The sequence below is a fragment of the Rhipicephalus sanguineus genome, chromosome 1 (assembly GCF_013339695.2).
Source record: "Rhipicephalus sanguineus isolate Rsan-2018 chromosome 1, BIME_Rsan_1.4, whole genome shotgun sequence".
In the NCBI taxonomy this organism is placed as follows: Eukaryota; Metazoa; Arthropoda; class Arachnida; order Ixodida; family Ixodidae; genus Rhipicephalus; species Rhipicephalus sanguineus.
In genome coordinates, this window is record NC_051176.1 from 164,498,959 (window position 1) to 164,514,045 (window position 15,087).

General features: G+C 44.7%; 1 protein-coding gene across 1 annotated transcript in view; it reads left to right on the forward strand.

Moving 5' to 3' along the window:
• Positions 1-863: 863 nt before the first annotated feature.
• LOC119401531 (uncharacterized) overlaps positions 864-15,087 on the forward strand; it is a 308,161-nt gene continuing 293,937 nt past the window's right edge. The window contains exon 1 of the mRNA XM_037668423.2: positions 864-1,345. Coding sequence (XP_037524351.1) covers positions 1,226-1,345 — 120 coding nt within the window. The 5' untranslated portion in view covers positions 864-1,225. The remainder of the gene's footprint in view (positions 1,346-15,087) is intronic.

Below are 15,087 nucleotides of genomic sequence, written 5' to 3' on the forward strand. Positions count from 1 at the left end.
CAGCGCAGGATTCCAGGGGACGCCCTTTCGCTGCGAATAATGCAAGTCCTACAATTTCTTATCACTGTATTCTCATACACTAGTACGATTTTTGTCAGCATGATTGGAGATGGTCGAAAAACCAAACCAAACAAACAAAAACAAACAAAATACCAGAGAAACTGCGATCAGGGGTGCTATTCTGGGCACCGTCGAATTCTCCTATATTGTCAAAGTTCGTAATGACGGCATTTTAAGCCAATCAAAGAGGCCGTAGCATCCCTCTGGGCCAATCAAAGTTGACCCATGGCGGAATTTGACAGTGTCCAGAGTAGCACTCTAGGACTGCAAGCATTATAAGTATGCGCATGCACAGTGTACATTTCCTTTTATCTTTACTCAAGTGACGATGCTCTTCCCCGTGTATGACAAAACCAACCGAAATGCAGTAGTTAGTTCGCGTTCTGTGTTGTCGAGTGTTCATGTAAATCCGTTCCTGTATGTTACATCGCTGTTATTCTAGACAAATGCGTGACCAAATGGTCCATATTGCAGCTCTTCATATTATGCCATCAGCACTCTTGAAAAAAACATTTTTTTTTTTTGCGAGCGTAATGCACCTTCTCTGGAGTTTCCGCCACAACAGTTCCAGGGAAAAACTTTCGCGGTTCATAACACGTGGCCGGCGAAAGAAACACACCAGCCACTGTCCACGCGCGCACAGCGGAGCCGCCGGTGTTGCTTCACGTCGCCAACACGGGGCGGCGCTTTGCCAGCTCGCGGTCGGCGCGCGTCTCTGGTGCCGCGCACCCGCGCTGGCGCGGGAGCTTTGAGAAGGGTGCGTTGGAGGTTTCGGTTAAGCCGCGAGGCCCAAAAGAGCGAGCAACGTGCGCGCGTGCGCTAGCGCCGGCGGCGGCGGTGGCGGCAGCGACGACGAACCCGCCAGCCCGCCACAGTAGATAAACGTACTCCGCGCGCGTCGCTCGCCGCGCACGCCTCTCGGCCACCGTTCGCACGCCCGGCGAGACACCACGCTGCCGCTGACCGCGCGTCAGCCTCTGCGCGTGTGTCACTAGCGGAGCGCCGGCTCCGGTAGTGTTCGTGTGCGCTGGCTGCAGCCAAGGGCAGCGACAGTAGTTAGCGAACTCGAAGAGTAGTGCGTAAGTCGGCGCGTGTCTGGCGTGGACTTGCCCGAACGGTTACGCTCATCGAAAGACGTCTCCGAGAGAAGGCAGTCAACCGTCGTATGTTCTACCGATCGCACATGGCTGACCAGGGCTTCTGTGGTTCTTCGTCCGGCGACATCGTTAAGCAGGGCTACCTGTTCGTCAAGAGGCCACCAAGGAGGCGCTTCGACATGCTTAGGGTGAGCTCACGCTGTCCTGGTCCGCATGCGCAGCGCGCTTACTTGTTCGGGGTGACGAATTAGCGAACGCACCAGGACACCTGTCGGGTCTTTGCCACGAGTTTTGAAGCTGTCCGGGTGCACCGTGAAATGCAATGGAAATCTACGTACGCTTTCGTGAAAACGCTGTGGAAGTTCGTTCAATCTGTGTGCGCATGACCAGAAATTCGAAAGCTGTTCCTGGAAGCGCAGGAATAATAATAATAAACGCAACGTTTTTATTGAGGACACTGTGTCCGAGAGATCTGGTATACACCATCTTGTGGATATAAATTTCAAGCTGCGAAGCAGTTTTATTCAGAGTCAAAACAACAACGAATTTGAAGTAAGCGTGCGAACTTAAAATGGCGAAGTGGCCAGAGACTGAGTAAAAAATAAAAAAAAAATACGAAGTTAGAGTATATGACATAGCAGAATGCTAGAAGCAAGGTCATAGGACAAAACAGAAAAAAAAGTGAGGTTTAGCGGGGATATGGGAATGGCGGCAGTACATCGGGAGTTTCATTATTAACATAAAAAGGACAGCAGACAAGCCTGATCAAAAATTTTTTTTCGTATAGGAATACGTACAAGTGAATGCAAACGCAAGTGCAATTAATCACACGAGTAAGCTATACTCTCGTGTAATTACATGCGCTTGTGCGTATGTATCAATAATTAGTGTCCATGTGTATGTGTGATTGTGCATGCGTACATTTACAGGCAAACTCAAGTTCCCTGCTGATCCTTGGAAGTCTTGTGTGCCCGAAACTTGTAACTTCGTGACTTTGAACGTGCATTGTCCGCGTTTCAGTTTGTTGCTGCGCGCCAGGTACAAAACACGGTAGAGTAATATGCACGGCCGCTTTGGTTCAACTGAAATATTGATATACTTAAAACGGCAATCAGCTTCGATCCTGCAACCGCAGCCTTTCGACGAAAAAGTTCGACGAATAAGACTGTTTCAAATTATGGTATGGATGCGTCTTTGACGAGGCCTTTCACAAACAGAAAACTGCTGCATATCGGAGCACGCCCTTACAAAAATGCTTATAGAGGTTTAATTAAGGCTAAATTGACTTTTCTCTATAGGATGTATTGTGTTTAAATTGAGCGCCAATTGACTTTTTCTATTGAGTTACACAAGGATATTGGCCACCGTGTTTCTATTGAAAATCATATTTTGCATGTCAATTTAGCGTCTTTTGTGAGCGCCAATTGAGCGCCAATTGACTTTTTCTATTGAGTTACACAAGGATATTGGCCACCGTGTTTCTATTGAAAATCATATTTTGCGTGTCAATTTAGCGTCTTTTGTGCGAGTCAAAAGGAGCTTTTGACCAGCTATTGACTGTGTGTACGCAGTTTCAATTGAAACAGTTGTGTTCAGTAAAAAGCATCTGGTATGCAAGCGCGTTACGCAATTGTGAAAAATGGTGGCTGAGTTCCTCCGCGTTTAGGAACGTAGGCTATTTGCGACATTTCTTGAAAACTAGCCACTTAAATGTTGTGTTTAAAAGTGGTACCCAATAATATACATTACATGCTATCAGTGTATTTTTTAAGCATTTGCTAGCCATAAGGCTGAACATTCGAATTTAGTGTGCCGAACATGAAAGAAATTCTGCATGCCGCCTTCAATGCTTTGCCCTAGCGAGAGTTTTTCCTGGCGGGCGCTGATGTTTCAATGGTTCAATCGTACGAACAAGGTAAAAACTGGGAGAGAAGTCGCAAATTGTACACGGGCCCACTATTCACATGAACGACACCATACACGCACATGTACAGTGATGCCGATGTTGTGATTTATTCATTGTGTAAGCTGCAGCTGACCTTCGGTGTTCTGTAAAGTGTTCAAGCCAAAATGGAAAACACAGATCTGTTAACATCTATATTTATTTTTATGAAAACTCCAATAGAGACGAATGCCATCATTTAGTTGGCGTTTGCGCCTGATTCCGAATAACCAGGGCGAAGCCTGCCTGTAAGAAATACAAAAAAAAAGAGAGAAAATCTTGTCATAAAAAATAAAATAGGTAGAAGAGGACGGTTTATTAATGTAAGCCACAATAGTTACGCAGTAGCATACTGATAAAACATCCAACGCACACTACTTTTTTTCAGTTTTCATAACTTTCGAGTAGAACGTACGAAGACAGTGGAAATAATAAACTTACCTTCAAAGATAATCAACAGAGGCACGTGGTTTGGAGATCCAGCAAATACAGAAAATGTTGATCGCACATCAAGGTGACGGTGTGTCTCTGCAGCTTTGCAGAAAGGACGCTGCGATGGTGTCTTGCATGTAGGCTGAGGTGTCCATTTTGCCGCAGGAAAGTTGCGATGCTGGGTCTGATGAACAACCGTTTCGCCGAAACAAACTTCCATGTACGGCCACAATTGCAGCACATGAGCGAAGTAGCTTCTTCACACTTTCGCTGATAGCCTGTGTAAATCGCGGTACTCGCTGTCCACGAAATCAGAGCAAGAGAGATCGCAAGCGACGGACACGATCCACACTCGCGACGCTGGTGAGCAATTCTGAAGAAGGAAGTGCGGCGCGGAGGGATACACAAGAGCTGAAGTGACCGTCAGAAATTTACACGGGTGTAACTCCCAATAAATTCTGCGAAGCCTATTTGTGAACTAAATTTCAAGTATTCATGGCGCAATATTAGCACCCTATATAATACAGATTGATCTTTTCCCGCGTTATTTTCTTGATCGCAACAGTAGACGGGCCTCCTTGCACCTGTGCAGTGAAAGCTTGCGACATGTGTTCTCCGAATTCTTCACCCCTCATGGTCCCCGCCACGTGCAAACAATACCGCCCGCGACTTACCAGACAGGCGAGTTTCGGAACAATAGGGCGCGCCTTTTCCCCCCACGGGGGAGAGCAGCTTAAAAAATGCACGACCATTGAAGGACGCGCTCGTCGAATCCGCAGTATTTTCGCGTAAGCCGGCTACCACGACGTCTTCGATCCGCATTTTTATCGTACTTCTCATGAATAAATAGCAATAAAATAATAATAATAAAGACACTGCTTGTCAAAGCATTGAAAACACATTCCGATAAACATTGAATCAACGGTATTTTTGCTAATCTCGGAAGGCAAAATTTTATCGCATCATTGAAGTAAATGCAAGTGTCGCACTTGGCCGCGACACGATCCGTCATAGCGGGACATATGGCTACGCATGTTTTTTGACAATTCATGGTGTGAAAAACCTTTGATCTTGCTTTCAAAGAACTGTTAACTTCCCCTTTACCCCGTCGACAGCCGCGGGGACCAGCAACATCGATCTTGAGACCTTCGATCAAAGCACCTAGCTCGCTTAATTTTCGTTTTTCCGTTGCTTTTTTTTTTGTACTCAACAACGAAAAAGAAAGGGGGCGGCCGGGAGGGAGGCCCTCCGGTGAAACTTGGCCCTATACCTAAGGAGATGCCCTGCACATGCGTGCTTCATGGTGCTTTTGTAGCTATATAGAACATTATTCTATATAAACAAGAAAAATAATTCCAGGTACATTAGGACATTACACTTCTGTGATGCAAAAAAAAAAGTGAAATGTCATATCGCAAACTAGAGAAGCATAAAACATAAAAGACTTGAGGTAGCACTGCATGCTATATTGAGAGGGCTCAGTAGCCGGTCAATAATGCATACGTTGAGTTCGAGTCAATTGGCACTTAGTTTTTTCAAAGACAATTTAATGCGTATAGAGTGTGAGTAAATTGGCGCTTAGATTTTTTAAAGTCAATTAAATGCGTAAAGAGTGTGAGTCAATTGGCACTTAGTTTTTTTAAAGTCAATTAAATGCGTATAGAGTGTGAGTCAATTGGCACTTAGTTTTTTGAAAGTCAATTAAATGCATATACATTGCGGGTCAATTGACACTTAGTTTATTGAAAGTCAATTTAACGCGTATACAGTGTGGGTCAATTGACACTTAGTTTTTTTAAAGTCAATTTAATGCGTATAGAGTGTGAGTAAATTGGCGCTTTCTTACCTTTAGTCAATTAAATCTGTACCGAGCTCACCCAATAGACAATGCGGTTGAATTGACCTGCAATTGACTCAATACATGCTCGGTTCCAGGTCAATTAAAACTCAATCTGCATTTTTGTAAGGGCGGAGTCAGGGCGACGATACATTCCGCAGTGGGGTAGTACTTTTTCTGGAATAATAAAGGAAAACGAAGGATGCCGGTTGGGACACAAATCCATGCACGCCCATTAGCTCCGGTTTGCGCTCACAGTGCCAAATGAGGTGCGATTTTTAATTTTTTTTTTTGCAAAGCGAGGCAAGGTGTTGAGCGAACGATTGCCACAAAATTATTCGAAAAGATGCGTTGTAATCTTAATGTTATTGTCCACGAGTGCTTATGCGTACTCCGTACTTTACAAGTTCGTTGTCCACATTAGTTCAGAGCGTGTGTCGCGGAAGAGGGCCTCGAGGAAGTGCTCTGTGTAGGAGTGTGCTAGTAGTGCATTTTATAATCGAATAGTATTCGAATAGTAAGGCGAACATTTTCAAAACTGCCCTAGAATTCCAGGGCATTTTATTTAGGATAAATATTCACAAACTGTGAGAAACAGATAAAACGGTTATCACAGCATGGACCTACTCGTAAACCCGCCACGGTGGTCTAGTGGTTATGGTGCTCGACTGCGGACTCGAAGGTCGCGGGATCGAATCCCGGCCGCATTTTCGATTGAAGCGAAAATGCTTGAGGCAAGTGTACTTAGATTTAGGTGCTCGTTAAAGAACACCAGGTAGTCAAAATTTCTGGAGCCCTCCACTACGGCGTCCGTCATAATCATATCGTGGCTTAGGGGCGTTAAACGCCAGCAATTATTACAGCATGGGCCTTAGCATCGAAGGTAAGTGGATATCAGTGTTGAATAAGAACAACTCACACAAACGCAACACATGAATAAGTTGTTATTCATGTAATCACGTGCTGAAATTTCACATATAAAGCTGAATGCAGGAAATGGCAAGAACTGATTGATGCAATGCAGCTGCAGCATAGCAGAAATTTACACAATGAAGCCTAGTACAGTAACAGAAACACATAAATACAATTGCGGAAGTGTCTCGCAAGTGTCTATTTTAAATAAAAACGCAGAAAAAAATAAATTTAAATGTACTACCTACATAATGTTCCGACGTATCGCCAAGTGCGCGGCCTACAATACCACCGGTCTCATGATGACGATAGTGGATTGATGACACTTTCGCTTCGGCGACACTTGGGTTTTAAACAAAAGCGCCTTCATCCAGTGATCAATACAGCATCGATAGTCCCGTAAAAGCCTTGGCTGCATGTACCTTGGTAATTCAGCGATTAAAACAACAAAAAGGAATAAAAAATATTCGGTATTTTGAATATGCATTAGTAGATTAGAGAACCGAATAGAAGGAATGGAAGGCTATTCGATTCGTTATTCGAAATTTTCGCATATTCGCACATCCCTAGCTCTTTGCGGCCATGATAAGGACCAGTTAGCAGCCGTTGATGCGCCGAAACATGCTCCGGCTAATCGATACTATACGTCCGTCAAGCGGCGTTTGTTGCTTTTCAAGCAGCGCAGCGAGAGATAGAGGATGTGCAGAAGGGGGGGAAGATTAACCAGTGGTAGCTCTGACTGGTGACAGTGCCTATAACGAAGGGGATACCGTGATATAAAGATTGGCGTAAAATGATATAAAGAAAGAATTGAATGAAGAAGGTAAACCGCGTTTACAAAGGGCGGTAGGTGTCGGTTTCAGTTTCTTATACATATAGGCCTGCATACCTGAGGAACTTGTACAGTGCACGTAACATTAACCTAATGGGGGGGGGGGGGGGGGGGAGAGGAGGGGCTTCCTTTGAAAGCGCTGACACGTTTGTGATTTTCGTGATCCTCTTTCTTTGCGTCCTTCTAGCCACGCGTGGCACTGGATTTCACATTCGATTAGGCGCCTCTCGGATAGAGCCTGACGAACATGACCTGAAAGTAGTAACAGTGGACAGATGGAATGAGCTTACAGATTCAGAGCATCGTGGGATGTCTTCGTGGAGATTTAAAGTGGCGAGCCCAATATATCACCGTTGATGGCGCAAGTTTAACGTTGAGAGTTAATGCAAACGAGAGAAAAACAATAAAATTTGGCAAGAGTAGCATGCATCGTCAGCCACGCTCACTGAGGTGAGTGGCTGGTTCTGTTCATTCTCGGAATCAGTAAAGACTTTCGCGAAAATGTGTTGCGACCTGCACAACAGTATTCGGAGTAAAGGCGTACTTGAGTCTGTTACTAAACACATTTCCGAATCACGCAAAAGAATATCGACCAAATAAACACCACCGCAGTGAAACATACCAGCGTTGTGAGGATTTACGTTTGCTCGATGCGTCTCCCACTCTTTTTTAATCAACCAAGGGCCGCACTTTTTTTTTAATCAACCCAGGAGCGCGCTTGCATAATGCACCAAAGCCTATTGAATTTCGTTGGAGTAACACCGACACAACGCAGCATTGTTTTCTCATGCAGTTGTATAGAGCAAGGCGAGATTATTGGACGGGATTTTCTCATCCTATCCGGAAACTACGAGATCACCACTATATTGCAAAATTCAGTCGATTGCAGGTACTAGTAAAATCGTCACATTTTGCGCGCTAATAAAAGTGGTTAGCTGGGCTGGTTGGAATACTGACGTTTAATGCATTTTCAGCGCTTAGGAGAAATAGGAAAAGAGAAACACCAGCGTGGATACGTATAACAAAAAGCACAGTAAGAATGTTCCTACTGTTATTTTGTCTTTCTATATCTCCGTGTTTTCCCCCCTTATATCTCAGAAGCGCTGGAAATGCGTCAAACATCACATTCAGAGGACACTTCGTTATAATTTTGCTTCGATTTTTTTTTATGAGATTAACTTAAGCAAACGTACGCGCTTGATTGTTTTTCCTTTCTTCCTTTTATTGTAACCCTTGATCAGCAAACATGCAAATTTTCGGGCGATTCCCGGGAAAAATGTAAAAAAAAAGCGACGGTTTTTTGCTAAAGCAGAAGCGCTTTTTGAAAATCCGTGAACCACATGACATTTAATATAGGCTTATGCGAGTGCCAGTATTAACTACAACTGCGTGTTCGACAATATCTACGTAAAATGCGTTTTCCGCATTTAAATCTGCAAGCGCATGTGCAGCGCTGTGGTTTAGGGACGACTTTTGATGAACTTCACATTCATCTCCCTTTTCGTTGTTATGTTACCGAAGGATACCATGCCCCAGATTGCTGGTGGAGTAGTGAAGCGTTACCTTTCGACAGCTGGAATCGCAGGTAATAAACATAATAACTTTATTCAATGAAATCTCAATCGTACCTCCAGTTTATTACTTACGTTTAATTGAATACCATATCGTTTCTTTCTATTGCATTTCAGAGAGAACATGCAGGCATCTCTCGCTATCAAACGGTATATGGGGAATTCGTTTAAAGACGATTGGAAATACTGTTTATACGCGGCATTACCTAAGTCGCAAGTTTTCTTTTAATTCAAAAGCATGTCAGAATGTTACATATAATCACAATTCTTGATACGTAATAATCGCCGGCGCACGCGGTGGCCGAACAGTTCCGCTATCAATCAGTCAAACTTTATTTCATGCGCCACGGAACGACTTGAGGTCTAAATGTTGATGTAAGGAGAAAGAAAGAAGCAAGAAAAGGAGAGTAAGAAGGAAAGACGATTTGGTTATTGGGCAAACTATTTGAATAAAAAAATGAACATTATAAACAGATGAAACATGTCTGCTGAAAAGGAACGTCTGTGTGGGAGGGAGTTGTCATGTTCCCTGGTAGTCTTGAGAAAGTAATACAAAACAGGGGTCGCCAGTGCACAGGATTGTCAGATGGCATTTTTAAGGCCGTGAGGAAACGCCTGGGCGAGCTAAAGAACTGGCATTGAGCAGATATCACTGCCCTTCGTATACTCATGTTGTCACCAGGTGTAGATGAAACAAGTGAGTGCGCTATTTAAATTACTTCAGAATTTCACGCGACTGCGGCATATTCAATATAGATTCTAACAAGTTGAGAAAGAGGGGCACGGAAAGTTCTTGCAAGTTTGCAAACGGAACTGAGCGAGCGTTGGCCTCGCCTTTCTGCACTTAGAGTGTGCGGAGAAGCTTAAGGTACTATCAAAAAGCAAGCCGAGATAGCTCATTTTTAACAGCCCTGGTGGCCACGGCACGTTAAACAGACTAACGAAAGACAGTATTACGAGCTTGGTGCGAATATGACATAACGCTGGTCTTGTATCAATTTAGAGCGAGTTCATTTGATTTAGGGTACGCCGAACTGTACAACGCAGCAGTCTCCAGTATTGTGTATCTCCTTAATCATTTAAATGTCATCAACGTAAATAAGAAATGAAGACTGCCGTACTGCCGTGGGAACGCCACTGATGGAAATTAAGAGAAGCGAACCTAACACGGAACCTTGGGACACACCATCAGACACCGTACAGAAAAACAAGAATAAAAAAAATTGATAATTGACGCTCATGAAGTTTCAACACCGTAGTACGCACAGGATACGTTTTCCGCGTTTGCTGGAGTGAATATGAAAGTGTCTCGAAAATTAGGCTGGCAGGTCAGAGGCGGTCTCCTCCAATACCTCAATGTGTGACTTTTAGTCCCGTGTATAAAAATGATCACAGAAGGACCTCAAGAGGCGGAATTTGTTTGTGAATTTAAGCTCGCTTTTTTTTTTGCTTTTCTGTGGGCACGCTCTTCGTGATTTAGAGCACGATGTAAGTACCGCTGAAACCGTTGTGGAAAGTTAAATAGTTTGGGCTTGCACTGCAGGGGGAACGGTTGACCGATTCATAGCAATATATACCAAAGGAAGTATGCTTCGCATTACGCACGTGTGTCAGCTAAAGATTAATGTGTTTTCTTTTCTTAAAATGTAGAATATAGAACTGAGTATATTGGTCCTTTAAGCCTTAGTAGACCTACGCATAATTAAAAGACGAAGACGTATGAAGTTACAAGGAAGAATCGGTGATTTACATCGAAGCAACATGTATTTCAGTACAAAAGCGACAGCTACACCATATACACAAAATAGTGCAACTTGCGCACGCGCGGTGGGGAGACTACCTCAAGAGTGAGACCAACATCGATGATAAAGCAGACCGCATAAGATGCTGACATGAAAGAATCGCGCATCACTTCGTACTTACCACCACGTTCATCTTTTCATTGTGCGCTCGTCTGCCGAAGTGTTTGGAGACAGCGGCATCACAATGCACTTCAAGAAACAGGCATTACAGTCTCCCCCCCCCCCCCCCTCTTTCTCAGTGTTTCTTTTCCGCCGAAATGAGCCTCGGAGGTGGCTTGGGGGAAATGGCGTTGTGATGCTAAGCACGAGGTCGTGAGTTCGATTCCGAGCCACGGCGGGTGCATTTAGACGGGGGTGAAACAAAACAGTACCCATGTACCTATAGATTTTGGTGCACATTAAAGAACCCCAAATGGTTAGTACAAAAAACGACAGGAACGGGAAGATGGAAGCTTGCGATGAAAAAATGCGTAAACAGGGGGCGGGTGCTCGAGCCGATGTTTCGACAAGTGGACTTGTCTGCAACTTGCGCACACGTGGAAATCAGTTCCAGCCTTCAAGAAGACAAGTCCACTCGTCGAAACGTCGACTCGAGCACCCACCCACTGTTTACGGATTTTTTCGTCCCAAATGGTTAAGTTATTCCGGAGACCCCACTACGGTGCAGGGTGGTTTCGCCAAGGAAAACATCAGAATGTGTCTTCCCAACAAAATTATTCATAATAGACGACTCAACATTGGTAAGGACCCAGAGTGGTTGTATTAACGAGGCACGACTGCATCATTCTTTTCGATGGCGGAAAGTATATGGCATGTAATATTATATAACAGATATGAAAAGCGGGCTCAGCCTCTTAAAAACATCAGCAAGGTATGAATTCCAGATAGTGTTGCATGTCATTGAAAAAAAAAGATAATAATAATACAAAAAATAAATAAAAAGGCTGGGACGTTATGGAGGACGCATAAAAACAGTCGGATGGGTGCAGATATAATAGGCGATCTAAGAAAACGTTTCTTGAATGCCTATAGAAACATAAAAGCCGCGTTTTAAGCCCATTGCAATAATGTTATTGTTAACAAAGCACGGCGGGGCGTGGACGCGTTTTGAGGAATACCACTCGGGCCTGGAATATTATTTAGCGGAATACATTATTATAGTGTCGTGGGCATATTGAAATAGGCGATCAGGATAATCTGTGAGGTCGCTAAAAATACAGAAAGATATTATTATCAAGGATAGTAAGCGATAAACGTAAAATGTAACCTTTGCGAATAACAGCTTTGATTACAGAGTTGTCACTTCAGGTCGGTCTAATCCCGCATGAAGTTCAGGAACCTTTAAAGTAAGACACGGTAAGCTAATCATCAAGTTTAATTAGCAATATATGATGGCATGTGCCATTAAAAGGTTTACTGACAGCCAAGCGCAATTAGCACGCGACCTGGTTGGATTCTAGAGAGGCAGATTTTTCTAACAGAATATTCGTGGGTATTTTCCGCTTAGAAAACCACACTGACAGCATAAAATAACGTTATGCTTAGGGAAAACTGGTCGTTGTTTGAGCCCCGCCACGGTGGTCTAGTGGTTATGGCGCTCGACTGCTAACCCGAAGGTCACGGGATCGAATCCCGGCCGCGGCGGCTGCATTTTCGATGGAGGCGAAAATGTTTGAGGCCCGTGTACTTAGATTTAGGTGCACGTTAAAGAACCCCAGTTGGTCGAAATTTCCGGAGCCCTCCACTACGGCGTCTCTCATAATCATATCGTGGTTTTGGGACGTTAAACCCCAGATATTATTATTGGTCGTTGTTTGAACCAAGTGTTCCTAGAGTATTTAAATTGAAAGGTTAAATAGGCTATCGCGGACTTGACCTGTATTGCGATTCGGTGAACGGGGGTCCGCTGGATCGATTCCGCGAAAGACATGTTATTTCTTCGCCACGTGGCTGATTAGTTCACCGATATGCCGCACACAGCGATCGACGTCACTAGGTCGCGCCGTCGCAGAAAAAAAATTCGGCAGATCCCACGCCTTGTGGGAATCGGTTTCATGCGAAGCAGCCGGCCAGTGATTGTCTATAGGCTGCATTTCTTGGCTTTGAGCGAAGCGTTAGCAGGTGGATCGATGTGTTTTTGTAAGTGTAGTAGTTGTGTGCACATCGTGGGCTTACCAGGAACGTCGACTACACTGGCGTTTGAAGGATAACTTATGGTCTGACGTAACGTCAGAAATCACGTTAGAGCACAGACGTCATTATTATCCAAACGAAGTCCACTTTACGGTGCGATGATGTGAATATCATACGTAACTTCCGTTAGCGTATTCCTCGGGGTCTAGCAACGCTTGAATATAGCATGCTGAATCATAGGAATGCATATGTAATGTTATTAGACTTCTATCAAAGCGAAGTCAACACTGGAACCACAATTGAGGTTAACCCGACATGACACCTGTTATAGAAGTAAATATGCAATGTTTATTGCTTTGTTATAAAATTAGAAAGCCAGCACTGCAACCACAATTGACGCTGCACTGACATTACGCCTGCATAGGGTCTTTATCCCAAGCAGTTGCAAGCCCTGGCGTGGCTCAGTGGTAGAATACTTGACTGCCACGCAGAATGCTTGGGTTCGATTCCTGCTCGGATCCTGATTTTTATTATTTGCAAGCGTCGTGTCAACGCTGCTGGTGTCGGTTTTCTTAACGCTCTCGCATTTAAATTACCTATGTCTGTTCTCGCCTCTCCTGGGGAGATATAAATGGTCAATCACCTGTGGCGCATACCCGCATACCGTGCCACACGTGTCTCGAGGAAAGGGTTTGACGACGTACGCGACGGAATTTTCACGTTATTGATGTCATGACCAGACAGTCATACTCGTCAAACCCACCTACCCTCCTACACCAAGTTTGTCTACGCCAAGTTAAAGAGGCAATCACGAGAGCACCCAGACGTAGGCGGCTAGATAGATGAATAGATAGATAGATACGTAGATAGAAACGCTCAAAGTGTCTTAGGTTCGCTAAGAAATGCTTCGCATTTAATATGTAATACATAATTAGTGAGCTGACGGATCCTGGGCTTGCGTTCACGAAAATTTTCTTCGTTAGAATTGTTCCTAAGGGCATATGCAGAAACTTAAATGCCAATAGATCTGGTATGTTATAAGGTCAATAGGAGAGAGAGAATAAAACGTTTATTTGATGTTCTTGAGAAGATCGGTGAGTGGGATCCTTAGTCCGGGATCCCATTGGCGTGGGCTAGAGTCACTGTATATGCTACCTTTAGGTAGCAGAGTTGCGCATAGGTCCGGCTAGCAACCACAGCTATGCGGTGAACTCGCACTTCGTTTTTGCAGGCGACATGCCTACCGTGTCGCCGATTAACCTGTCTGGCGTGTCGAAGACCGGCGATAAACATTGGCTGTCGATGGCTAGCGTTAATTCAGTTCGCTGCAGCGGCGGCGTCAAGAAATTATAAAATTGGCCCAAGCGGCAGCTTCTCCGCAATGCATGGTTGTTAGCGGCATTGGAAGACAGATGAGCAACTCTGCTACCTAAAGGTAGCATATACAGTAACTCTAGAGTGGGCCGCTGTCCTCGCACGTTTCACGAGGGCCTCTTGGGACTTCGGATCCGAGCTGGACAGAGCTGCCTTCCACCCTTTTATGTTTAGTTGTGTCCTGGGTTGCATGGGTGGATTGTGCGGACATTCCCATACCATGTGGTACAGGGTGGCTGTTTTATTGTCGCAGAACCTGCACTGTGGTTTGTGTGCGTCGGGATCTATCTTAGATAATACGTATGGGTTAGGGTAGGACAGTGTCTGCAGGCGACGCCACGCTACTTGCGATTCCTTATTGAGGTTCGGCCCCGGGGGCGGAAGTTTCCGTCTTTCGAGTCTTTGGTGTTGTAAAATTTCTGTGTATGTGAGAAGCAGGTCCATACGCATAGCCGAGGGCGGGTGCGATATACCGGGGTCGGAGGTCCGGAAGAGTAAATGTACAGCGCCATCTGTCGACAATCCCATAAGCTCGATTCGCCATGTTTTGTTGGACGCGAAAACGAAACCAATCGCATATCGCAGCCCAGGCCCGTAGCCAGGAATTTTTTTCGGGGGGGGGGGGGGGGGTGCACTTGCTTAAAACCTTGACTATTTGAGAAAAACACCTATTTTCATTATTTATTTTTGGCAGAAGCACGTACTTCAACAAAATTTCGAAAGGGGGGGGGGGTTCTCTCATTACGTTTCTCTCATTATAAATCTGTGTCTCAACAAAACATGAGAATGGCCGAATGACCACTCGTCCGCGCCAGCATTACTTTGACGTATACCGCGCCGTGCTCCGTGAATGGCTGCACAAATAAGCGTGTTCCTGTCCTGAACCATGTATAGTACATTGTTTGTTTGTCTGTCTTCTTTGCGTCCCTGTCAACTGTAATTGTGCGCGCTACAAATTCCAACATGAGTACCTATCAATGCGCCCAACTATCAGTTTGCCCTCCTTCCAACCACCGCCACCCCGACCAGTGCTATACTGCGATTCGTGTTGATGTTTTAGCTACAGAGTGTAACAGAGTATATTCTATAAAGTAT